The sequence below is a fragment of the Rhododendron vialii genome, chromosome 13a (assembly GCF_030253575.1).
Source record: "Rhododendron vialii isolate Sample 1 chromosome 13a, ASM3025357v1".
Lineage (NCBI taxonomy): Eukaryota > Viridiplantae > Streptophyta > Magnoliopsida > Ericales > Ericaceae > Rhododendron > Rhododendron vialii.
In genome coordinates, this window is record NC_080569.1 from 10,926,542 (window position 1) to 10,952,582 (window position 26,041).

The 26,041-nt window shown below is 39.1% G+C and overlaps 2 protein-coding genes and 1 long non-coding RNA gene across 17 annotated transcripts; 1 reads left to right on the forward strand and 2 right to left on the reverse strand.

The window, feature by feature from the left end:
• Positions 1-1,503: 1,503 nt before the first annotated feature.
• On the reverse strand, positions 1,504-15,891 carry LOC131314925 (receptor-like serine/threonine-protein kinase NCRK). 13 transcript variants are annotated; one of them, XM_058343857.1, is made up of 14 exons: positions 15,720-15,891; positions 15,334-15,591; positions 15,066-15,197; positions 13,518-13,587; positions 12,302-12,365; positions 11,797-11,895; positions 11,473-11,592; positions 10,261-10,371; positions 6,823-7,095; positions 6,407-6,639; positions 5,980-6,276; positions 5,412-5,648; positions 4,697-4,924; positions 1,504-2,111 (listed from the first exon to the last, which is right to left on the reverse strand). In XM_058343857.1, the coding sequence occupies exons 6-14, from the start codon at positions 11,864-11,866 to the stop codon at positions 1,860-1,862; spliced, it is 1,821 nt and encodes a 606-aa protein (XP_058199840.1). In that variant the 5' UTR covers positions 11,867-11,895; positions 12,302-12,365; positions 13,518-13,587; positions 15,066-15,197; positions 15,334-15,591; positions 15,720-15,891; the 3' UTR covers positions 1,504-1,859. The 13 variants fall into 13 exon arrangements, with proteins under 13 accessions (XP_058199840.1, XP_058199842.1, XP_058199845.1 ...); XM_058343859.1 differs by lacking the exon at positions 15,066-15,197; XM_058343862.1 differs by lacking the exon at positions 15,066-15,197 and having other exon boundaries at positions 11,797-11,888; positions 13,518-13,604.
• A 2,731-nt stretch (positions 15,892-18,622) lies between these two features.
• On the reverse strand, positions 18,623-24,765 carry LOC131314927 (E3 ubiquitin-protein ligase WAV3-like). Of its 3 annotated transcripts, XM_058343871.1 has the most exons (4): positions 24,341-24,764; positions 20,064-21,898; positions 19,916-19,981; positions 19,808-19,882 (listed from the first exon to the last, which is right to left on the reverse strand). In XM_058343871.1, the coding sequence occupies exons 1-3, from the start codon at positions 24,524-24,526 to the stop codon at positions 19,954-19,956; spliced, it is 2,049 nt and encodes a 682-aa protein (XP_058199854.1). In that variant the 5' UTR covers positions 24,527-24,764; the 3' UTR covers positions 19,808-19,882; positions 19,916-19,953. The 3 variants fall into 3 exon arrangements, with proteins under 3 accessions (XP_058199852.1, XP_058199853.1, XP_058199854.1); XM_058343869.1 differs by lacking the exons at positions 19,808-19,882; positions 19,916-19,981 and adding an exon at positions 18,623-19,113 and having other exon boundaries at positions 24,341-24,765; XM_058343870.1 differs by having other exon boundaries at positions 19,604-19,981.
• On the forward strand, positions 19,102-19,906 carry LOC131314928 (uncharacterized). The gene is made up of 2 exons (XR_009196536.1): positions 19,102-19,228; positions 19,265-19,906. It is a non-coding gene; the product is annotated as an uncharacterized LOC131314928 (long non-coding RNA).
• Positions 24,766-26,041: the final 1,276 nt, after the last annotated feature.

The following is a 26,041-nucleotide window of genomic DNA, read 5'->3' on the forward strand; positions in this document are numbered from 1 at the left end:
TATACACAAAGTGACTGCTCTCATAATATAACGGGAAAGAATTGGAGACAAACCTAATATTTGACAATATATACACAAAGTGACTGCTCTCATAATATAACTGGAACAGTGGTCCAAGAACCAAGGAAAGTTTTCCTGCGGAACCATGCCCCCAAATCAAAGCCAAACCGAAAGGCATCAGAGAGGGCAAGCCAAGAGACGCAAATCAATTTCTGTGCACATATCAATTTGAAGTAAAAATTATTGGATCTATCTTTGGCACTTCGTGTGAACTATGAGCAGCACAGTTCGCTGAGCACCTACAAGTCAAGCTACTTTGACTCAGTGGCGGAGCCACCCTATTCCCACTGGGGGCACCTGCCCCCACTGCACCTCTTTTCTTTTTTTTCTTTTTTTGAAATTGGTGGTTTGAATTTACCAAATATTTAAAGCAAGACACATGTTATTAGATTAAATACTTGTTAAAATATGAATGACTTGTTTGAATTGTTGCACAAATAAGTTCCACAAAATCAATGTCTGCAATCATATCAAAGTAAAGATTCGGTGAATTTATTGAAGAGTAATACGCACATGTTCACCTAGTGTTTAAGTACATGGGTGAACAAAATAGTACTACAAAACTTGAAAACTCTCCATTGTAACATGATGTAACAACTAACACGAAAATCACGCCGCATCACTAACGACCATCAAGTCATGGGTCAGTGGGATGTTGTCGGGAGTTGGCTATCGTCGGAGATTTTGTTTTTATAATGCCCCCACTGATGTATATTCCTGGCTACGCCACTGCTTTGACTGTTCATTGACAGTTTTTATTTTTTTATGTCAAACTATGTGAGATAGATCTTAACAACTGCTGTATTTAAAGTAATAATCCCATTTTTCTGTTGTTGCTGTATTTAAAGTAATAATCCCATTTTTCTTGTAACCATCTCAAACCCTCTCCTCTCTACTGCACCTTGGCTCGAATCATGTCGTAGAGAAGGCATTAAGTGAAAGCCAGGCATCCTAGAGTTATTAATCATGTTGAAGATGAAGCATACCTGTTATTAATCCTTGTAACACTACTTTAACGGTATTTACATAATAAAAATACTCGCCCTAGATAAACAATTTTGCTTCTCGATCAGACATTAATCTCGACTGAGCACCTTCAGTTTAGTCAGCCCGTCTGGGACAACTGGCCAACTCGAGATCTGTACCTATAAAGAGCTCAAACTTTCATAATAGAAGGCTTCAAATCTTCTGAGTTAAATCCGTTCACCTTATGTTGGCGACGATTTTAGATCAATGGACCTTGAGAGACTGCTTTGGGAGTGTCCAGATGATTTCATAAGATAAGATATAGGCAAAAGACTTTAGCTGCTGGCTTTTATGCCAATAACATTAGTACTTCATTTTTGTCCATTATCTTGTACAAATTATAGTAGCTAATTTGCCAAGGCAACCAGCACCAACATAAAAGTCTATCATCATAAGTTCACACAAATATTTGGCGCATCTTTTTGGTATTAACAAATAAATAATTTACATTAAAGAATAAATTGATAAACAACTGCTTTATGATGGGTCCTGTGACAAAAAAAAATCAAATAGAAAATTCTACCACAAGTCATTGCTAAAACAGTTACCCATATTCCTCTCACTTTGCTCTGTGAACAACTTAGAACCCAGAAGGTAACCACAAATCAATTTTCTAACAGATTGTTTACAGTTTCCCTCTATTAACAAGGAAGCACAATAAGAAAGTAAGTGAAGTAAATGTGTGCCCCCAAAATGAGTGTTACCTAGATTCGATGTGCCAATTCTGCTGTAGCACCTTCACTCGTTAGCAAGTTGTAATTATTCAGCGGGACCTAAAAATTTTCCATGCAGAACGATTCAAACCTGGGCTCGGATAAGTCCACTGCTTCAACATCTTGGGAATGCCAACTTCTAGCCTTCGAAGAAACGAGAAACAATTCATTAATTTGCTCAGCGGAAAAGGTGTTTACTTCTTTTCCATGACTGGAAACGACTCGCTTGAGCTCCTCTATTTCAACATGACTCTCAGTTTGTTTGTCAGCCGTCTCGATGTCAACATCATCTTTAATGAGATGAGTGGAGCTCTGGAGATGGATGATATATATTTAAGTGAATCAGTTGATAAACTAGAAAAATCATTCAAAAAGCAGAGTATCAGCAATTTAAGTCCTCTCCACTGATAAACAATTTGTTCATCAGTTTTCCAAACCTTACATGTCCATTTACAGCAACACATGTGGGGAGGGAAACAGCAGCATATGAACAGGTAATGGTCTAGGATATTTAAAAATGGTGGCCAAAAGAGAAAGGGCCATTTAGGACAGCTAAAATAGGTCAAAAAGCATCATCTGAACATCAACTCTGGAGCACCAAACAATCTCCTAGTGAGTACGATATTAGGAGGGTGATGGCATTTGATAATCCAATTTCGAACAACACAAAGGTGGCATTTTTTTCAGCATTAGCACACTAGCTAATCTATTCTAATACATTAAGGGCGAGCAACCTTTGGTGTGGACACCTTTTTGAGGCTGGCTCACATTTTGCTCCCCAAAAATGCCCCACCAAAAAAAAAAAATTTACATTGTACTTCACCCCTACACCTAATAACCGTTCGGGCAAAAAGGTCAATACCAAAAACACAGCACACACACGTACAAAACCTTAGCAGTTATCAAACTCTAGAGCAGTTTCCCGAACAGTGTTTTGTCCATCCTCTGCCCGCAAAAGCGCGCTTCTGAAATCTGTTCCAAGGGAAGATTGGTACTCTCTCTCTCTCTCTCTCTCTCAAATTGACTGTTCCACCCGACACATAATTTCTTTTGTCTTTAACGGAGCTTTACCATGTAGGTATGCATTGACAGTAAATCCAAGGGAAGGAAAAAGGGGCAAAGGGCAACCCTTGATGTCAAAAGGTGGGTTTTTCTTATGTTTTTCTGTTTCCTAAAAAAAAAAAAGGAATTTTAAGAACAATTCACTTTGATATAAGTTCAAGTAAAAAAAAAATGGAGTGGATTTTGAGGTGTTTTTTACTTGAATTTTCTCAATTGATTTGAGTGAAGAGTATTAGTACAATTCACTTTAATATAAGTTCGAGTATTGAAGTGTTTTTTACTCGAATTTTGAGTTGAAGTGGAAAAAATACCGTAAGGTCTTGAGATGCTCTAATGTACACAACAACGGAGAAGGAATTGTTCTTAAATATATACTTCTTATTGTTTCCAATAGAACAGTTTCGCTAAGGCAATGTTTGATTGGCTTGAATGATAGATGTAGATGATATTTTTGCTAACGCAGTGTAGACGATATTTTCGCTAAGGCAGTGTTTGGTTGGCTGGAATGATGTGTGTGCAAGTTAAAATTTCACAATTTTTGTTAAAATTCAACTTGCACACGCATCGTGTGTGCTCCGGCTGCTATACTAAAAGTGTTACTACTGCTATGCAATTTTTTTTTTTTTGTATTTCAGAAGAAGCGTTTTCAATGTGGAAGTTAGTTTATGGCTGAGTTTTGTTGTTTTTGTTTCTATTGACTTCTTGTTGTATTCTCCTTTCAAGTTTGATGACACTAAGACTAGAGGCTGGGGCATATGCGATACATGTGCAAGTTGGATTTTTTCAAAATATGCACAATAACATCCCATTTATTATTTGATTGAATTTTCACAAATTTTGACAAAATCCGACTTGCACACGCATTGTGTGTGCCCCGGCCTCTAGTGCTGACTTAAGCAAACATCCTTGTGTGTAGGATAGGACACATCTAAGTTCTTCATAACAGCGGATTTAAGCAAACATCCTTTGGTGTAGGATAGGACACATCTAAGTTCTCCATAACAGCTAAAACTTCAGAGACTAAAAGGGATTTTACATTTCGAAGCATTTGAAAAGATCTTTTATATGATGCATAAAGTATGTATTAATCCATCTCTCGTCAATCAGAATGTCTGTTATACCAATATCTTCCAAGACTTGCATGTCCTTCACTCCACATGAAACTTATAATTCCAACATCATAGAGAAGGAAAGTTCAAGAATAACATGAATATTAGCTGTAGAACTCCAACAAAATGAATGAAAAGAAAAATGCTTCCTAAGTATGGTGGGATCACAGTACATATTAGAACTTGTCTCGCACCGAGTAACTATCACCTTCAAAACTAGTACATGAGGCTGGATAGCCTCTTCACTCATTGCCAATTGGTGTTATGTTGGATGCTTTTAGATGGTATCAAAGTTAGGCTTCGGAGGCTATTCGGCAATACTCTAGACTGACACCCCTTTGTTTGTGTCATACATGCTCTTTGTTTCGTTATGATCCAGAAGTGTTGGATCCTTTGAGTACCTCTCCACATGTGAGTTAGGCATTGCACGTACAAAGGAGTGTTAGAGCTTGTCCAAAACTAGTATAAGAGCATGGGCGGCCTCTCTACTCATGGCCAACTGTTTTGAGTTTTGCTTTAAGAGTACACATGCCAATAGCATCGATGCAGACATGGGTAATGGATATGACATGATAAGATACTGACACTATGGATTGACAGAAGCTTCGGAAAATTATGACACGGATAAAGACCGAATGAATAGACTTAAAGATACAACGATACCTCCATGAAAGGAGTACGCAAATTAAAGAAATGGAATTAAAGACATGATCAAACTATACATACCGGATAAAGATATATGGGAAAGTTTTGCCTCCTAGATTTTTCTGGAGCAATAGTTGAAAGTATTTGCACAACCTCACTCATAGATGGTCGAGAATCAGGATCCAACAACAAACACTCCTTTGCTAAGTAAGCCATTATATGCATCTCTTCTTCTGGGAAATTCCCTTTCAGTTGCGGGTCAGGAAGCTCCATAATCACTCGCCCACTATCCAGTAAACGAGGGGTAGCCTGCAAGAAGATGTAAAGCTTTGGATCAAATCTACTGAGAAATGTGAGCAGCCAAAACCCCAGGGGAAAATAACTAATATAGGGGAAACAAATAAAAGACACAAAAGCAAAGAACACTTGCAACTGGGTTATTGAAATAAACAACGATAACAAAATAAAGTGCTGAACTGCTGATACTTATGGTGACAACTAAACCAAAATGTGTAACCCGTCATATTACTTCCAGTAACACCATGAAGATTTGAACTATGTACAAAAGCTACAATCATCAACTTAATGCCTAAGGTTCTCATTATGTCAGCTCTAAATTGATGGTATGGCCGATCAATTTACAATAGAGTAGTCCATCAAGATAACATCCTATAACATGTGAATGTCAGGAAAGCACCATCAGGTTGTGGGAAAACCAAACATATGGAAACTAATTTTTACATGAAATGCTTGCATTTCGTGCACAGTTGCACACATAAAAGGAACGTGGTTATACCCAAATGACAAGGCTCTCTTCTGCTTTGTTGGCTGTTTTATGGATGGGTTGCCGACCACAGATCAGCTCAAGAAGAACTACGCCAAAACTGAAAACATCAGACTTAAGAGAAGCTCTTCCAACAATCGCATACTCTGGAGCAAAATAGCCAAAAGTCCCTTGCATTCTAGCCGGAGAACTGGGATGGCTGGGAATGTCATCAGTCATCAAATGTTTGGCCATCCCCAGATCAGTAATCTGCAGATATTAGGTGAACTTAGCAAGGGTCACATGTATCTCTTCTGGAAAAACAATTAAGCATCACAAAATTGGATGCATAAAATATTATTAGCACAGTTAGACTTGATTCTCAATGCTGACTCATTGCATGAGAGAGAAGGGTTTCTTCTTTTTTCCTGGGAAGTGTGCGAGAACCCAGATTTATCGGCAATACAATGGGTTGTTTCTTTCTTTTAGTCCATGTTGAAGATTGAAAAGCCAAGTTGGTTTGGATGGGGTCATAATCAACACAGTTTTTCGCTTCACACCCATTTGCTCACATTTAAGAGCTAGTGGAATACAGTCTTACCTTGGCTCTCCAGTTCTCGTCCAAGAGGATATTTGTAGATTTGACATCTCTGTGCAAAATTTTTGGTGCAGCTGCTTCATGGAGATATTCCAAACCCTTGGCAGCTCCAAGTGCAATTGCGACACGAGTAGCCCAATCCAGGTTTTTCCCCAAAGCCCCATCCAAACACTCTCTCAGATTACCGTTGCACATATACTCAAATACAAGCAGCCTCTCAACATGCTTTCCTTGGTTTTCTGAGCAGTAGCCCAGCAAAGGCAAAACATGACAATGATGGAGTCTTGCTATCAACTCAATCTGACCAAAACAACAGGTCTCAGAACTCAAGAATACCACATAACATGTATTAATTTTTCCTTTTTGCTAACCCAAGGTGTCCGAACATCACAAAATCATGTAGCAGATGAGACGATAAATCATGTCTTACCTCTTTTAAAAAAATAGCTTCAGAGTCTGGCCCTCCTTGAGTTTTCAGTCGCTTAACTGCCACGGTTTTACCGTCTTTAAGATGACCACGGTACACATGACTGCTGCCCCCAACACCTATCAAATTAGAATCAGAGAACTTATTGGTTGCATCCTCCAGCTCAGGATAGGAAAATTGTAGAATTGTCCCATGTATTGTTTCTGTATTGCTTCTGAATAGTAATCGAATGCAACCTGCAGTTAAGGACAGATCCATAATTGTTTTAGAAAAAGCTAAGGCCAAGTTTTTCTTAATTCTAATTCAATGACTGACACTAAGATGCAACTTGTGTATTCAAAGTTCTCATCAGTTAAAAGAGACATACTCTAAATATCCCGGATTCTTTTCAAGCTTGTATAAAAGAAGTCCTAACTTACCTGTGATAGGTTTAATTGGTGAACCAGTATAAACTCTTGATCCAGGTGCTGAAGAAGTTCTGTGACTTATAAGGTTTGTAGCACTATTGTAACTTGTATAGTTGTCTGATAAGAAAAGAGATCTTTGTACATGACATTTTTCCCTTCCGTAGACATAGCATGCCACTGAAGCAATAAATGCCAGAGTAGTGAACAGAACACATGTTAACAGAATGATCACAAGAATTTTAATGGAAAGATGCTTCTTCGACAAATCCAGCTGTTCAGACAAGCCTGTGAAAAGCAGCAAAACAGCACCCTAGTAAAAACTTCAACTTTATGTAGCCTATTCAACAATTTGATGTGGTTTATTCAACAGATTACAATGATTTATCCTACCAAAAGTGCAAGCATGGGGACATATGAATAACCAGACCAAGGCATTATTCTGTATGACCAAAAATATGAAAACCAGATACCCACTTTGTGCTAATCCCTGTCAAACCAAAACTGAAAACTAGGGGCACAAATGAGCTAAGTCAAGCTGACCACTGGGTTGCTCAATCTCGGTCAAAATTTTGAAGTGATCTACCCTACTATCACGAATAGCAGTTTAGCGTTTAGGGATGATAATAATCTAGTATTCAAGTTGCTTATGAGCTAATAAAGCAAAGGTCGTTGTCAGTGCAATGTTAATGAGCTCAAGATTCAAATTGAGCTTTGCTTGTTTATCCGTTTTGCGATCACATTGAAGTCTCCAGTCAAGCCCATCATTAAAAACACTTAAGCCGTCTAGTTCATCTTACCATGCAACTGAGAACTTCCAGTAAAAAGTACCTTTGGAAACGTGATCTACTGCACTTTCCCATTTATGAATGAACTGATCAAGATGAAAAAATGAAAAAGAAGCAGTAGCCAGATGCCATATGATGCATAAAATGTCTTTAAAGAAAAAATCCTATAATCACTCTGCATATTGAATTTATGCCTTCCCGAAAATATGATATACCAACTGACCAACACCACCAAAATTTAAACTACATATATATGTGTGGGCAGCGTGCCCGGAAAAAGGGGCAAATCGATGAACGCATTTTTTTGGCAGACGAGCGCTCAATTCAGAGTCGCCACTTGGGTTTGAAGGTCCGACACCCAAGGAACCGAACTTGAAACGCTCGCTGCGCTGTTTGATTTGAAAAAGGTGAAGGCACCAGTCCGTCATAACCATATCTGGGTTCAGGAGCCAGGTTACGAGAAGGGAAGGGTTTTAAGGCACCCCTCTCGCCCAATCCGGAGATCGGTCTCTACTTAGGCATTTGCGAAAATATTTGTTTGCGATTCTATTTGATTAATCAATTTTTAGCCAATTAGGGCCGGGGAACAGTTTAATGGGGATTAAAACCGTAAATATTTACAAGATGTGATAGATGGCATGGATGATCAATTAGTATAGGATGAAAACAGACTGCTGTGGGAGTTTAAACAAACTGGGAAGCCCCTGTTTTGGAGTGACGTGCGCAGGAAGAAACCAACATGCACTGAACAAGTCACCGCATGCTGTTCACACCTAAGAGCAACTCCAAGACGCGCGCGCGCCAGTGAGCTCAAACCCACAGCTCTTATTCTCAAACCTTCTGGGCTCTGGAAGGACCAGTGCACACCCAGGACAAACCAAGCAGTTTATAGGCAACATAATATACAGTTCTAAGCAATGTTTAAAGGCTAAAAAGCCCTACAAACTAACAAAACACCCCATAAATAGTGTGGGGACAAAATAATGGCCTAAGGTCGAGCTACCCGTGCAAGGCCACTTACTGGTCAGAGGCAGACTATCGCGCGCTTATCTCACTCAGGCGCGCGACGGTGCGCGACGGTGCGCTCCGGCGGGCGAGGGATGCGGCCTATCGCGCGATTGTCTGAGCCTTTTAACCAGTGTTTGGTTTACATGTTTTTGGGTTCTGGTACATGTCCAGAATGATCCCAAGGGTACTCCAAGACAGCAGAAATGCAAATTAACTACAAAGCTAACAGTTTTTACTAAGGAAAGCAGTAAACTAGTTTTTTACATGCTTGCAGAGTGATCTATACGTAAATAAATACACAAAACAGTAGGACACCAATCCTCACGCGGTACATCGCACGCAACCACGGAGTGTCGCGCGCGAGAGTGGGACCATTGCGCGCTGGTTCGTACCATGACGGTTTTTGAAACCTTGCCAGCTTTAGGACAGGATTGATATTGATTACCAATCTTGGCACTGCCAGCCCTCCTCAAGGATCAGAACAGAAAACAAAACAAAGGTAAGCTATACCTTTGGTTTTTGAGTTTTGAAAGAGTATTTGAGCTTTGAGCTTTGAGGTTTGAGGTTGTTTGAAAAAGGATGAACAAGCTATGTTCTTGAGGGCGTATGAATGATAGAACCAAGGAAACAAGATGGCTTGAGTTGTTTGGAACTTTGTAACCTTTTAAAATTGTAACCCTTTTAATGGATGAACCATGGGGGTATTTATAGGGAGAGATGAGGTAGGTATGGGCTGCAAATAGAGGAGTTCAGCCAGTCCACGAGGCTGGCTGAAGGTGCATTGGTGCCCAGGTTTCCTCCTCAAGAAAAGTTGGTGGCAGTTTGGTCCGGCATGCGATGGAGTCAATCTGTTGCGCGAGGGTGCGCCCTGGTGCGATGGTCAACGGTCAAACTTTGACTGTTGACCACCACCTGGCAGTTTGACCATCGCGCGAAGGTCTGGGAGCAACGCGCGTCAATAGAGTTTTTGGCCTTTTGAAGTGGCTTAGGATCAGGTTAGGTTCAAGGGTTTTTCAAACACTCAAAGCTCAAGCACTTATCATTCCCGGGGTGTTCTTGATTCATTTCATCATTGGAGAATCAAAAACCGTAAGTAAACTAATCCGGAAGCCCAGATTGGGGTGTCTACAATATGATCTGAAATTCACTATCTGCCAAGAGCAAGGTCTCACCCCCTTACAGAAAGAGCATAGGCCTACAGGTTTCTATAAAATTGGCTAGGCCTGCAAACCCTCAGTGAGCTGAAACAACTCAAACATTGTATTATGTACAACACAACATTGAAGCATATGTATTGATAAGTGTAGGTTTCTTTGTTTTTAACAACCCTTTGGCAATATGTAATCTACTAAATTTACATTTAGAAGACCAAGCTTTGAATCACAAATGGCTGCAATTAGGAATAAAGAGTAGTACCCTAACACAAAAAACGTCATCATAATGACCCTCATAATCAGAAACAGAAGAACAAGATTTTGAAATTAGAATCTCCAGAAAGGCCTAGTGATTGAACTATATTTACCACCAATACAATCCGTTAAGCAACAGCATAAAAGCTGCTCGTACTGCCTATGCTGTGCATAAAAAGTAATACCATATTTAAGCAATGATTCCTTAGAGAAAAATCATTACTTAATAGATCAGTGCAGAAAAATACCAGAAGTGCAATTGCAGGCTGTAAAGCAGCTCGTGCTGTGATTGCTAGCTGCTACTTCAGGGAACCCAGAACCACCACACAAGCAAGTCCAATTATCTTTACTTGCTCCCTCTGCAGCCAGATAAAAGATCAGCAAACTTAAATGATCGAAATTTAAGAAACATGACCATCGCTCAGTACTATATGACATGAATCAATGCATCTAGGGATCTACCAATCAGAAATTCTGTCCCTTGTAGATTGTATGTTAATCAGAATAGTACAACAACAATCCTAAATATTTATGTGCATCAATATATCAACGGATCAACCAATCAGAACTTCTGTACTTCTTTGATAATGCATTAATCAGCATCCAACCATAACAATCCTAAATAGTTATGAGCTAGATCTCATTCCTCCCACAACACATGAAGACCTGGTTCTTTCAGTCCACTGTGTAACTGTTGGTATGATGGTATCAGAGCAAAAATCAAATAGGGTTCATCTCTACATATAAGAAGGTTACCTTAAGCAAGGTAACGACATGCCAATCATAAAAGGGAGCTATTATAAAGTGTGCGCAGCTAATGATGTTGGCTTCAGAATCGAGGAGGCATGCTATGTGCCCAACCCTAAGGGTAATAGGATGTGCTCTCATGCATTCCATCAAGTGGAATCATTTGCCAATAGGTCAGGTTCATAACCCCATACAAAGAGAATGTCTCAACGGTTTATTGCAACATGAAAAGTACATAGACCTGACAGAAGCATTCACCAGTCATCAGTAAAGCACATACTCTTGACTGTTTCATTTTCCGCTGACTCAAAACCTCCAACTACAGTTAAAGCAGGACCAGAAAAGTTTACCATCATTCAATCTCAACTATGGGAGAAGTGATAAACCTGCATTGTCTTTAATCTACTTCTAACTACCAAGGCTGGAGTGACTAAGTACATCTATAAAACTTTCTACCATTCAAATGATATACCAAATTGAAATATCACCATTCTGGGCATTCCCTAAGGCTGGTCCCATCAATCTGTGTTACTTGGAAAGCATAGACAGGGTACACACCAAGCTTCAGGCTTCCAGCCAATCCAAGTTTCTGGCATCCTACTAAAACATATGCAGTGCAGCAGTTTTCATCCCCAATAGTGCAATTTATTAGGGACCAAAAATGATGCTATGCTTCTATAATGTTAGTATTCTCGATGGAATTGTTGGCGTACCAGGACTGCAGTCACATGAGCTAGAGCAGTTGGTTTCAATAGGAAAGCCCTGGTTCCCCTGATATGCCGAAGAACAGGTACAAGTCCACTTGTTCATGTTGGATGTATTAGAAACTTCATCTGCCAAAGGGGGAAAAATATCTTTGTAAATGTAGAATCCAGAATATAGAACTTGACAAAAACAAGATAGGTGCTATGCACATAGAGATGTTCTCTCTCTCTCAGAACCAGATTTTCTTGCATACGGTAAAGCAGCTGAGGGGCTTTTGACTTCTACACAATCAATACGAAATTACTTAGTGGAGTGCAAAGGTTTCCACTAACCACAAATAATTTGTTGAATCCAGGTCATGCAAATGAGACAAGCAAGGGCAACTGCTGCTTGGAGCTTCATTTATTCTAGCCCAAATTCTGTACTGAAAGCTAAAGAAGCCAGTTAGGACATGACATCAGAGTAAGAAAATATATACCGCATGTGTAATAAACAAATAAAAGAAAATGTGTCTCGTGATGGTCAAAGTTCAGTATACATACATGGGTATACAGAAACTTTAGCTCAAATCCTAACTAGTTGAACATAGGGAAGCTTTTCTAATTAATAGAAGCAAGGACCTATCTCACGTGTTTACAAAGGAAAGTTTCAAATCATTGACAAGGTGAATCTTGTTGCAAGATGAGAAGCAAATTTTACTTTCACACAAAAATAGATAAGGGATGCTCTGGCACCCAAGGATTACAATCTGAGGAATCCTTAAAATGTCAAAACCCGTGTGGTTTATGGGTAAATAATCCCAATCATGAAGTCCAAAGAGTAGAAATTACGACTAACCTTAATAACAACGAGAAACACACCCATCAAACATCCAAAATCTCCAATTTGGTGGCTGTTAACACTGTTTATTTCAACATAAAGAGTAGATGATTAGGGTTTACTGAAAATGGTAAGAGTATAACCAAACCAAACCAAACCAAATCAAACCGAGCCTTATGTCCCAATCACTTGGGGTCGGCTACATGAATCCTATCTAACACCATATACACAGAATTGTGGCATAATATAGCAAGACAAGCTGCACATCAATCCCGGGACTAACAAACTATAGATGGGGTTTTCAATTATCCATTTGAAACCGATTTGCTATTGGAATACGACTACACACCGTTCTAATTGATTTGCAACAAAATAGAAAAATGCGTAAAGTCTTTGTTTTGTTAAAGTTTTGAGGGAAGTTTTTTGGGTAATGAGTGGAGGGAGAGACATAGAAAAATGAGAGTAATAATTTGAGAGATAACTTATTGGGGTCTGTGTACAGAGAGAGAGACGGGTTGAGTCTAGAGACTCAAAACGAACATAATCAAAGAGCTCATGACAAGTACGAATTACTGAGATATGGTGGGTCAACAAACCTCTTAATGTTGTAATTCATCTCAGCCCGCATTTCAAATTATGAGCAATAAAAAGGTAGGGAAAGGATGCCTTTTGTTTTGTAATTTGCAATAATTTTTTTTCCCTTTTTTTGGCACTCTAATTCAGGTCAGTTCACAAAACAAAGTTATCCGAGATATACACAAAACAAAGTTGGTCATCTAAGGTACCAAATAGCAAGACTTTAAGATGATGATACAGCTAAATGGGATGTCTAAGCAAGGGCACATGACACTATTGCCAAAGAGAATCACGTCAACATTGTTGCCTCGTAATTCATAAGTAAGATGAATGGTAAGCTCGGTACATGTTCTTTTTTGTATATGTGAATGTGAATCCAAACTTAGCTCAAATTTAAGTGGATAAAAAGAAATGAAGAGAGGTACCCAGGAAATACAATTTGGTCCCTCCAGAAACACAACTATGGTTAACAAATAACATAACAGGACAAGAACATATGTCATCACGATATGGAACCCCAGAAAAGCAACAGAAGGGTGGGGCTTTCTCCAGTAAATAAGAGCGGATAAGAACCATCAATGAAACTTTTCCAGGACAACTACAGAATAACCTGAAAAATACTTGAAAGCTACAGAACAAAATAATCTCCTGGCCTTACTCTTTCATAGTATAAACCACTTGAATTCAGATGACAGCAAAAGCACACCCAGAGCAGTACAACTTGTCAACTTGATATTCAACCGTGCTAAGGCCCATCATCAGCAATAGGAGAAAGGCAAAAAGGGTAATGTAGAGGAGACGTATGAGAGCAATAAGACAGAAAGAGAATTTTGAATTTTATGTTTACTCATTCAGACAGGAAATTGTTAGAATATGTAAGAGTTCCATCAAATGAGGTCTACAAAAGCAACCTATCACTAAACTGAAAGAGACCCGCCAACAACATTCAATCTTCTAACCTGCCCTAATTAATAAAAAAACATTATCTTTCATAATTAATTCTTTCCCATAACCTTTTCCATGATATCTCGTCGGATTCCAAAATAGCCAATCATTTCCTGAAGAATATGCATTAAAGAGGAAAGTATTCAAATCCTTTGAATGATGTATGCCAACGGTTAAATTATATCATACTACTTGCTTATTATACTTTGCTTCCAAGACATACTGAGAAGAGTGACATTCTATGAAGCACCGACACCTCTAGAGGTCGAGGTATCGCAGTGTCGGACACGGGGACACGTACGGGACACGCCACGTGGTGTGTCCCATAATTTAATTTGAATTTTTCACGGGGACACCGATGGGGACACAGCAGGGGCCAAACTGCAAATTTAAAAAAAAATTGGAGGCCAAATTGTAATTTTTGAAAAAATTGGGGGCCAAACTGTAATTTTTTTAAAGTTTTGGGTGCCAAACTATAATTATTTATTTATTTATATAAATAAATAAATAAATATACACGTGGCGTGTCCCCCGCCGTGTCCGTGTCCCCATTTTTTTAGAATTCCCGTGTCCCGGTGTCGGTTTCAGTGTCCGTGTCCGTGCATCATAGGTGACATTTGAGGGCCATCAGACTTTAGAGGTACTATATCACTGCCCCAACCTCTTGGTGCCGGTGGTCGGGACTACAAGATAGGAATACCAACAGAGCCACCAGGGGCCATATTGATTCCCCGACAGGGCTGGCCTTGACATTTCAAGGGTCCAAGGCGAATCTAAGAGGCTCTCTATGCATTTTATGGCCAAAATGATAAATAAATAATTAATTAATTAAGGCAACCTCAAAAAGCAAAATTATTAGTATTCAAAAAAATACAATCTTCAAATTAGAAAAATCGTTACAAAGTTTTAAAACAGTCTCTTAAAGATCACTATTCTTGCATTTATAGTTGAAAAACTGCCAATCATGCTCGTAAAATCAAAATTTCACTTATTTGACATGCTCATTTTCAAAATGTATGTAATATTGATTCATATTATATACTTTTTGTGATGAATACTACACAACTTTTTGGACTGTAGGATTTAGTCCGAGGTGCACCCAAGCTGGATCAGGACACCCTGCATTAGGAAAAAAATATTTTTGGACCCCTTATTTTAGAAAAATTTTGGGGTCCAAGGTGTGCCGCCTTTGCTCAGGGCTGGTACTAAACCCCGACCGTCGATCAACGTCACAATCAGCTAAACCGTCCAATTAACTTACGGTGAGGTACAAACGAAGAAGAACTCTGACTTGGTGTGCCTCAGTTTTATCATTTTTTCTTGATAACTTTAGTGTTCGGGACAGCAAAGCTACAGGCCCAAAGGAGTCACAGTTAATCAATTTTCCAGCAACCTACAACATGCAACGCCCCATTCGAGACGCTAATTTGCTTCGAGGGCGGCTAGATTGCTGCTAAGATTACTATGCAAGGAAAATGACGAAAGCGAAAAGTAGTCATCTTCAAATAAGAGCGATTAAATCGGCCTACCTGCTCAACGAAAGAGTCGAGAAATTAGGGTTTGAACCTCGGAAACTGTTCCTTCATCCACAACCGTAACTAGTCCCTCGTCACTTCCCTGGTTACTGAGCACTTCTTACGATCGAAATGCGTGACCGTGTTGCAGGAGTGTATGTATTTCTTTGTACAAATCAACCATTGAGCACATAAGCTCAAGTTTAAGCTAGGGATCTGTGAGTGAACCTTGAAAACCAATCGATTCGAACATTCGAACACCTTCGAACGAGCCTGAAGAAATTCAAATGGAAACTAATCGACTTTGGATACGAAGCGAAGGCTAACGGTCGAACGCGAGAGCGACATCACATTATTAGTATCAGGTATCAGACTGTGGAGAGAGAGAGTTTAAATCTTACTGTAAAGAGAGAGCTCTTCGGACTGGAGTACAAATGTCGAAGATGGCGCTCAGCTAGTCTGAAGTCTCTCTCCTTTATTACCGTAGAGTAGAGGAGGTCGTTAATACTGTGGTTCCCACTTCTAATTTCTTTTTTTCTATCCTCCAACCGATTTACGCTTTTTATACGGTGGTTCTGTACTTGACACTGGCGGTGCAAATCAAAGGAGCCGAGCTTTATAGAATACGAACTCGGCTGATATATTAAATGAGCTTAGAAAACGAGCAGAGTTTTTTGGTTACTCTTTTGGTTACTCTTTTCGTTTGCATTTAATAGTTTTTTATTTTATTTTAATCAAATAAAAAATTAATTATATTTTTAAATTGGTGATAAATTATATATCCAATATGAATCTAGTTAGTTTTGTAAATCAATATTTTTTAAGATTACGTAAATTATTAGTATAAATTACAAGATATAATCAATTTGAGAGTGGTACAACCTCTCAAAAGAAACTATTAAATGGGGGCAGAGGAAATAATTTATTTATTGAACCTCTTTAAACGAGCCCAACATTTACAAGCCGAATCGAGATTTGAGTGATGAGCTCGTCTTGTTTACTAAACGAGGCTAAAATTTGAACTCAACTTAGGCTCAATTATTAAACGAGTCGAGTCGTGTCCTGATCACAAGCTGCTCGCGAGAAACTTGAATCGTCTACCGCCCTATTTGTCGCAGTCTCATACTATCATTGTCCACGTGGCTCATCAGATCTCGTTTCTGTAGCTTTCATGGTTCTACGGTCAAAAAGTAGTCTCATCGAACGAGAGTGGGGACAGGGCTGATGATCCGCTGATTGGTTGCCCCGAGGATGCATCGGAGACTGTTTTCTGAGAACATGTTATAGTCGTAGATCCGAACATGTGATAGGAGTACGTAATAATGTTAGTTCTTTACGGAGCTAATCGCGATCGTCCAAAAATATTTTGGATGATTCGGATGTCATTGAAACTTTTTCGGGAAAGAGTTAAACTTTTTCCAATTTTTTTTATTAAAATTCGGACCGTCCAGAACACTTTTGGACAATCGCGATTGGTTGTTGCTGTAAAGAACTTTTTCACAGTTGAGCCGTGAATAAGTTTCTCTCATTAGTATATTATTGGATTTTGATTTTGGCAATCCAAAATTTACTGTAGGCAGATTAATTTTGGCACTTCACTTGTTGGAGCGACGACAATAATTTTTGGAGCGCCAAATCAATATCTTATATTATTTTCTGTAAATTTTAGTACTCCTACACTATTTTGCCGCTTTCTCTTTCCCCCGGACAAAAAATTTTAGGAATCTTTACAATCTATTTTTTCAATAACTCTAAGTTATCCGAGTAAGTTTATGCACATCTCGATTAAATCCTAAGGACTTAGTTACACCGACTATTAGTGGATAGTTCAATTAAATCCGAGACAAATCATGCATGAGCTGACCCGTAAAATCTGATAGCATTTGAGAGATGTTGAAAACTTAAAATTTAAAGAAAAATCAAACCTCTAAGTCTTAAAAGCTCGATGATGGTGGGGTATATGCTAAACACATCACTCTTCCCGTTTACATAAAACACATAATCAGCTGATTTGGAATGAATTTCGAACCAAATGCAAACTTTAAAATCATTCTAGATTGAGAAAAAAAAGATGGAATAATTAATTGGACCTACAAAAACAAACTTGCCCACTGTAACCACAAAAGTCAACTGAACCCAAGATCTCTGAAATTATCTTTTTCCCTTGGATCCAATGATCAAAATGAGTAAAATACTAGTACTAAAAAGGGAAGAGTAATAAGATATTATTGATGCGTAACTCCACATTAGGTGGCCAGAGGCCGAGAATGGAGGAGTAGAAAAGTCCAAATCTCAACAAACAAGAATAGGTGTACCGTACTTGTTCAAAGGGAGCATTATTATCTTTGGTTGTCTCCAAAGCCAAGAAACAAGGGCCTGAATCTTCACGACGACTCCAGTTTCACATGACGAGGCGCCAAACCAAAACCAATACTAGTAAAATGCATACTCCGATATTGTTTGTTTCCCTCCTAAAACAATCGGTAGTGTTTCAAATGCATGTAAAGGGCTGCGAGGGCAAATAAAAAAAGTAGTAATCTTTGACAATTGAAACCAGCAGATCTATATATAGCTTTAGGAAAGTAATCGAGCCATTGGAAGGAATTTTATTCCCAAAAATAAAAAGAGGGAAACTCAATGAGCCATGTATCAAACTCAAACTTCATCTCTTTTCCTCTTTTGATTTGGTTCACTTTTCTTTCTTTTCTTTTTTTCCGGCTTTGACTGCAGATTTCGATGAAGCAATTCCAAACCGAGCACTCAAATTTAGTGATTAAACCACTCTCAAGTGTGAAGTGTATGAGAGAGAGAGAGAGAGAGAGAGAGAGAGAGAGAGAGAGAGAGTGACTATTTTGCGCAAGTGTGGGTGCAACTTCTTATGTGTGGTGTGGTTGGTTGTAGCAAGATTCACAAATAGGTTCTTTTATCACTAGCAATTATTCTCACAAAGTTCTCAGTGCGCGTTGCAATAGTATGGGCTTTTCATTGCGCCACATTAAACGTAGTACTATAAAATAGGTGGCTTGCTTAGAAGCTCTGCGATGGGCGCAACAAAACGATATTGTCAATCTTCTTGTCTACACGGATTGTTTAGAACTTGTAACTGGACTTCGAGATGTTCCAAGGCTGCTTTACTTCTCCAACCGGTGATAGAAGATATTAGATTATTGTTGGGTTATTTCCAATCTGTTTTTGTTTAGAAAAATGATAATGCTAAAACTGCTAAAACTATACCTTTTTTATTGGAACACAAGGTTCTGTTCGGTTCGGTTCGGTTTGGTTTAGTTAGCAATAAAACTCAAACTTTTATTTTTAGGAAATGCATCACACATGACACATAAATATGAAAACAACCACATACAATGTTTAACCCATATTTCTCAAAGCCGTAGTAGCCAAGATGTGGGCAAGTTTAACATTATAATGAACAACTTTAATAGTGGGTGGTGTTAATGCCAAAACTGTTTTTGTTAATGTCAAAACTGTTGTGCATAAAAAGCTTGTACCATTTGCAAAGTATAAGACTTTTATGCACAATAGTTTTGGCATTAACAAAAACAGTTTCGACTAAAGCCGCAAAATCTCCTCCGGTCTGCTCTCTCCAACACCTTGCCCAAAGAGAGAGAGAGAGAGAGAAGAAGAAGAAGAAACTTGGAGCAGGGAACCTTTCACAAATGCCCACCAAACCCAGTGGCCCGTTTGAAGTCCAACAGCTCATACCACAAAAAGTCACATTTCAAGCTGCTATCAGGCTGGCCCATTAATGGTTCTGAGTTCTTGAGATCATCAGTCATGCTGCCACATGATTCATGTGAACGATTCACAAACAGAATTTTTCACATAGAAAAGTACTCTATTTAAAAACTCCCTCAGTACACTGTAGCATTGACATTTCTCTGGATTTATATAAGTAAAAACAATTGGGGTGCCCACTGGATGCGCAAAGGGTTAGACCATCCTGTGCATTAGTCCTACATTGTATTCTGTTCGCACGGTCATAAACAGAATATTGACTGGTATAAAGTCAAATTCCCCAGCAATTCTGTCCAAGTGAAGTGAAACCCAACAAGAGGGTGCTGTGGCCGCTACTATAAAATAAGAAACCCGGCCTTATTTTATCCACCATTCCATGGGGATGGATGACAGAGGAACAGGCATTGCGCAATTTAAGCCGTTTATCTGAAGAGATGACTCGGTACTTTATTCATTACTCACATGTCCAAACCCCCGTATTCAGCAACGAGGAACACCATATTATAATAGTATCGATAAGCGTGGAAACTGATTGAGAAACTAAAATGAACAACTGAATTGTATGCATTACTGCTGCAAAGGAAATGTTCAATTAAGAATCAAGAGCGGATATGTTCAATTAAGAAATTTTCCTCAGTGTCCCCACACTTACAAGGATATACCCCCCCAAATCTCCTCAAACGGAAAAGGTAAACAAAAATAACACTACTTCTCCTTATATACCTTTTATTTTAATATATATAGAATTACTTCTCCTTATATACAAAATCATAAAATTGAACTTCTAGGCCCTACATCCCACCTTTCCCAACTCACAACGATCCCCCAAAGCCGTCTTTCCCACCTCCCCCAAGATTTTATTCAAGCCAAAGAATACCTAAGTCACTGTCTTCGAATAATGCCCCACTTTCTAGAAACCACCAAAAAAACAAAACAAAAAACAAGAATCAGAGACGAAATAAGTTCCAAAAGTAAGCACGCGATCAGTTTACCTTGGTTGAGGTTGGGCAGAAAACGATTGAGGTGGTCTAACCGATGGGGACGAACCGCCAAACGATGACAAATTCTGCGAGTGAGTAACCATGTCTGTCATCGTCTGGGTCTGATATGTCTGGACCATGCTTGTACTGTCCGTAGAATCCCCACGCGCCGTTGCTCTCTGCCCCAAATGCGAGCTCAACCCAGACAAAACATATGCCCTTCCGGACGACTCATAAACACGTTGGTTCGCCATCCTTTCTTGCATTTCCCTTATTTCTGCAGCCAAAGCAACACACAGCTGGTCTCCGGCTTGAGCCGAAACCGTTTCCGATAATGCCTCGAGACACCGTCCCAAAACAGACACTGCACCAGATAAATCCCCCCGTTCAGCAGCGGCTCTTGCTTCTTCAATCGCCTCCGTTGCCTGCAGCCTGTTGCGCTGCCTGTCCACCTCCACAGACACCACCAAATCTCCTCCGGTAGTTTCAGGCCTCTGAATCTTCACTTCATTAATATTGGCTTCTCCCAAAGTCACCGATTCTTTTGTAATGGGGTCACTGTAATTACATTTAACCTTCAACAGCGACATCTCATTACACGAGTCGCCAACCGGATGAATATCAACTGTTACTAAAAAATCCCTCTCTTCTTCAGCATACAAGTCTCCAAAATCTATGATACCCGTCTTTGAACCAGGCTCCAATGTTGCTTTATAACTTCCTGCTTTTACTGAACCAAGCTTCATCCTTGGGTTTACACACTCAAATCTGACCTGTAATTCCTGAACCACTACACTCAAAAGCCCACCAATGCACTGCGCAAAAGCATCCTGTATCACACTCTCGGCTTCTATGAAAGAAAATGTTCCCCCCGAGTTTTCAGCGATAGAGTGCATTGCTGCTGCATCGTGGTCCACACCAAACCCAAAAGCATGAACTGGAATACTGATGCCCGCATCACTGTTCCGATTAATGGAGGATGATAAAAGCAACAAGTAATCATTTTCTGGACTGGAACCACCAAATCTGGGGACAGTATACGTATCCTGCCCATCTGATAACAGTATGATACTCCCAACTGGGTTCTTCCACTTTCGGTCCATCATCACTTTGGCACCCATCCTCAAGCCCTCGGCGATGTTCGTCCCACCGTTTGATGACAGCCCATTAACGGCTTGTAACGCTTCCTGCCGTCCGCCATCGGTCATTCGACGAAGTGGGAATAGGCGGCGGGCAGTGCCAGAGAAGGAAATTACTGAAAGCCTGTCAGATGGGCCAAGGTGTTGTATCACAAATCCCATGGCTCGTTTTAGTAGAGCAAGCTTGGTACCCGCCATGCTTCCGCTTACGTCGAGCACTGTGATGAGATCCACCGGAGCACGCGAATTCTGCCTTCTGCTTGAAAGAGCTTTCAGATGGATTAGAATGGTGAAGTTATTATGAGTGGCTGATCTTGATACAGCTGAGAATTCTGGGTATATCTTGACATCTATTGCTTCCCCATTTAATGAGCCATTTTCAGGTTGATGATCAACGTGTTCATCATCATCAAAAACACTGGTGGGCTCATGAGGAGGAGGAAGCTGTCTTAAACCATACATAAAGGCATTATTCGCTCGGGGCATAGCAATAGTGTTTGTCCTTTCCCTTTCCCTTTCACGGGAAAGATTGGAAGGATTATGAAAGGGTATTTCCTTCCATTCTGCCCTGCAAACCGGGCAACATTGGTTTCCATGACTCACATTTGAAGTGATGCAATGGAAGTGGAAGGAATGGGAGCATTCTGCGGTGAAAATGGCATGGCCCTGGCCTGGTTTCATTGTGGTCAGGCATATCGCACAAGTCCCCTACAATTTACATACAAACTGTAATGAATCAAAAACTTAAAAGTAGGAAATATAAAGGACTTTTTCAATTAGCTTTGCATAAAACTAACAATGCAATTCCACCTGTACAATCTGGAGACATTTTAGTTATCCATAAAGCCGAAAATGAAGTGCATCTCTCTATATTTTAAGAAGCATTGTAACCACAAGCTTTTCTATGAAACAAGAATGACTGGCATTTGCAGCTGCTTCAAACAAATAAATACTAGCAGAATCCTACGGAACAAGAGACTCATTCCATCAATTTATAATACACAAAAGTGGTCTGAAGTATTGGATCCTAAATACACCATCATGAAGGAAATATTAGTCAAAGTATTCCTTTAGATGGCCTCGATTGCAAAGCCATCCAAATCTATAAATGTGCTAAAGACTACTGATAAGCCACACTATTGAACCAGGTGCATAAAAAGAATATAATAAATCCAACCTGCACATCACATACCCCAGATCACTTGTGTGTTGAATTGATTACTATAGGTTAAAAAGGAACAATTTATCTACTCAAAAAGGAGGAGAATATACTGGTAAATTAAGAAAATCAATTTATAACTTTTTAAAAGAAAGGGCAAACAAGGTACTCTCAGACTCATGATGAAGCTTTTGATACAATAAAAAGGGCGGGAAAAATTCCAAATCCAATTTATTAAAAGGAGGAGAAATCATTAGTTCATTGCATCCAGGTTTTTTTTTTTTGTTATTTTTGAGCTCCCATCTTCCTTTGATGAAGCTTGTTGTAGGAAAGCTCCCAATCAGTGGTCAACAGGCTTTTCTAAGATTACCATGAAAAGGAGAGAGGGAGTAGTAGTGCAGCTGGTGAATAGACAAAGCACTTCCTGTCCTGCTCCCCCTTGGAAGGAGGGAAAGGGAAAAAAGTAAGAGTTTACTGTAGTTTTCCTTCTTGGTACGAGGCGTCGAGGCCACAGATGATGGTGCAGATTATCTTGTAAAGAGTTAAGAGTTCACTGAAAAAAATCACTCAGGTGCAAATGAATGTTTTTTTTTATCGGAGGTGCAAATGAATGTTGATGGCACATCAGAGGCATATATGTGTTTGAGCTTATATGCGGTCTATTTCCTAACAACAGATGTTATCCAATGCAGTTCTTTGCAAAGTAAAAAGATGAACAGTTTGACTCATCAACAAAGATTGGGTACACCCACAGGCGGCCAACTTGCTCATAAAGTTAAAAATTATAAAGTTAAAAAAATTATACTTAAGATAAGCATAGTCCTCTCATTTTTTATAGTTTACCCCGTCAAGCCATTGAGAGCTGAAAACTACGAGACAGACCAACAGCCAGCCCGTCTTCACGCATCACCATTTTATCATTCTCCCAGAATTTGCCGGCTTGAAAAAATCGCTTATAATAACAACTTGCATTGCAATTTGAAACATTTAACCCCATGTATATTAGAAAAATACAAATGAAGAACCCTATTAATCAATTCTGCTGTCTACCATTGTCAAACTCAGACACAATCCTTCTTACTACAGTAAGAACCCTCGTGAATTGACTCCTTAAACAAACTTAGCAATACAAGTAAAGCAAACAAGAATCTTAACCACAGTTACTTATCTCTAAACATAATTGACGATTTCACTTACACCCCAACAACATAAAAATCTACAAAGGACAATCCAGTAAGGCAAAGGCGACACCAGAAATGAGTCAACAATTAACAGTTGAAATTCATACTTTTTAGATAGCTCTTAGCAGAAAATCGAAATTAGTGCTTTTGAAAAAATATAAAGGGTCCCAATTAACAAGATTTCAGAAATCTTGCGGCGGAATGGAAAGACCTTTTCCCAAAAATCACATCCTAAATAAAGCAGTAATCTAACTGCTTCCAAAAGATATCTTAAACTAAAAGCTCAATTCCTTTAAAAATAAAAATAAAAAGGTTAGATTTAATATCCTTAAAAAATGTTTCTTGGTCAGTATTAACTATTAACCCAAACATTTTGAATGTGATTACCTCAGATATTGATTCATAAAACCACATAAAAATACTCGCAAAATAAGAGCACATACAAATCTTTACGGTAGTAAATCCAACGGGTGAACAAACCTTTCCACATATGAAAGGCAATACCAATTTCTAACAACATATACTACAAAACAGTATCAAATAAATTATCCTACATACTTTCAATCAAACTATACACGTACGAAGATATAGTTATGTACTACTCTAGATGCATAAAATTTTGTGCATCCACCAAAGCAATGCAAACCTATGGAACAACTAGCGCAGCAACCCACCGCCACAGGCGCTCGCTTAAATCCTGAGTGCCTCCGGGGAGAATCAATCAAACACTGCCATGTTGCAGGCACAGGTGCGCCTTTAAATTTGACATTTTTAAGCAAAAACTACCTATAATTCTAAAGAAACACGAACCTCTGTTGATTCAGAAGATCTCGCCGCCGCCGAAAGCGACCGAGAGATGAAACCGGAGCCGAAGGACCTCCGGCCGGCGGACTGGACGGCGGGAGGCGAAGAAGAGTCCTCTACAGTGCTGGAGGCGTGGAGGCACGACAGGGCAACCCTCGCTTTCCTCCATTTGCTGCTGCTTCCCATTGGCATTGATTGAATCTGATGTACCAGAAGAAAAGAAAGAAAGAAAGAAAGAGAATTCTATTCTACCTACTTGTTAGGTATTGGAACCAAAATAAAGCCACATATTCGCAATATATATGCGTGGATGTGTACGTGTAGAGCGAGAGAGCGAGGATGGGGAGAGAGAGAAAGTAGTAGGGAGGAACGGAGGGGATGTGACTTTCAAGATTTGAGAGAGAGAGAGAGAGAATGCGGCCAGGAGAGATCTGGTTTTGACATTCAATGGGTAGTAGTATTTTGTTTACTTTTTTATTTTATATTCAACGCACGGAAGAGATGTTAGAGAGAGAGAGAGAGAGAGAGAGAGAGGGAGAGGGGAATGAGGATCGTAGTAACCGAATGAGGAAAGTTGGGGTTTTCCAACCGACTTTTTCCATTGATGATAAAATTAAAATAAAAAACCGACTTTTTTTTTTAAACCTTGTTTCCAGTATTTTCCCTTTTACCCTTTCTTCGTGCATTCTAGGGATGCACATGGCTTGAATTGGTCTGATTTTTAAAAAAATTAGTAATCGGATAATTTCAAACGGTTCTAGAAAATTATGAACCAAAAGATAACCAATATATGTATGGAAACTAACCGAAACCAAATCGCAAGACCGGTTCGGTTTTGGTGGGATTCGGGGGTGCTGTAGTGCACCCCCATATAGTGCACGTGTAGGGCGACACACAGCCGTCGATCTCATCAATCCACGATCCACATTAAAAATTAATTATGACCGGTAATAAATGATTCTTACCAGTCATAACTAAAAATTATATCTCAATCATTTATTATCAAAATCGATAGCCCGTATACGCTCTACAGGGTGCATTGCAAGGCCTTGCAATACAGAATTTCCCAATATGGTTTTGGTTTGGTTCGGTTCTGATTCGATCTAATTAGGGGGTTTAGTAGGGTAAAGTAAAGATATAGGAAGGTATTCTGCTGGAATAGAAAAGGAAGGAGACAAAGAATTGAAAGAATATAAATTAAGAGTTTCATAAGGTAAAGTGAAATCTGAAAAATAAATAAGTATTCGTGTAAAAGAAAATAAAATTGGATACACTCAATACTGTTAAGAACCCTTAATGGTTTGGGTTCCTATAAAATATACTACTAGTATATTAAAAACTTTTCTAACAAATGAGATTTCTTCTCTAAATAAAACAACTTTAGAAAAGAAAATATTAGCTTACCAAATAAAATACATAATTAAAAAAGTGTTGTTATTTCACGAGTATCTGTTGGGATTATTTCTCTTTCTAACGGGGTTATAAGTTGGGTTCGTTTTATAAGAATTGTGAACCTATTTCCAATTTGATATAATTCTAATACTTGTATTCTTTCCCCTGCTTGTAATAAGAAAATGTAATGCCAAACATTTGACTTCATGATAGTACACTACGCCCTTTGCTGCCATAAGCTTGGCAATCTTGTTTGGAATTGTTGAGGAGGCTATATTGATTTTTTTTTAAGAGAAGTTAATAATACAGATTTTG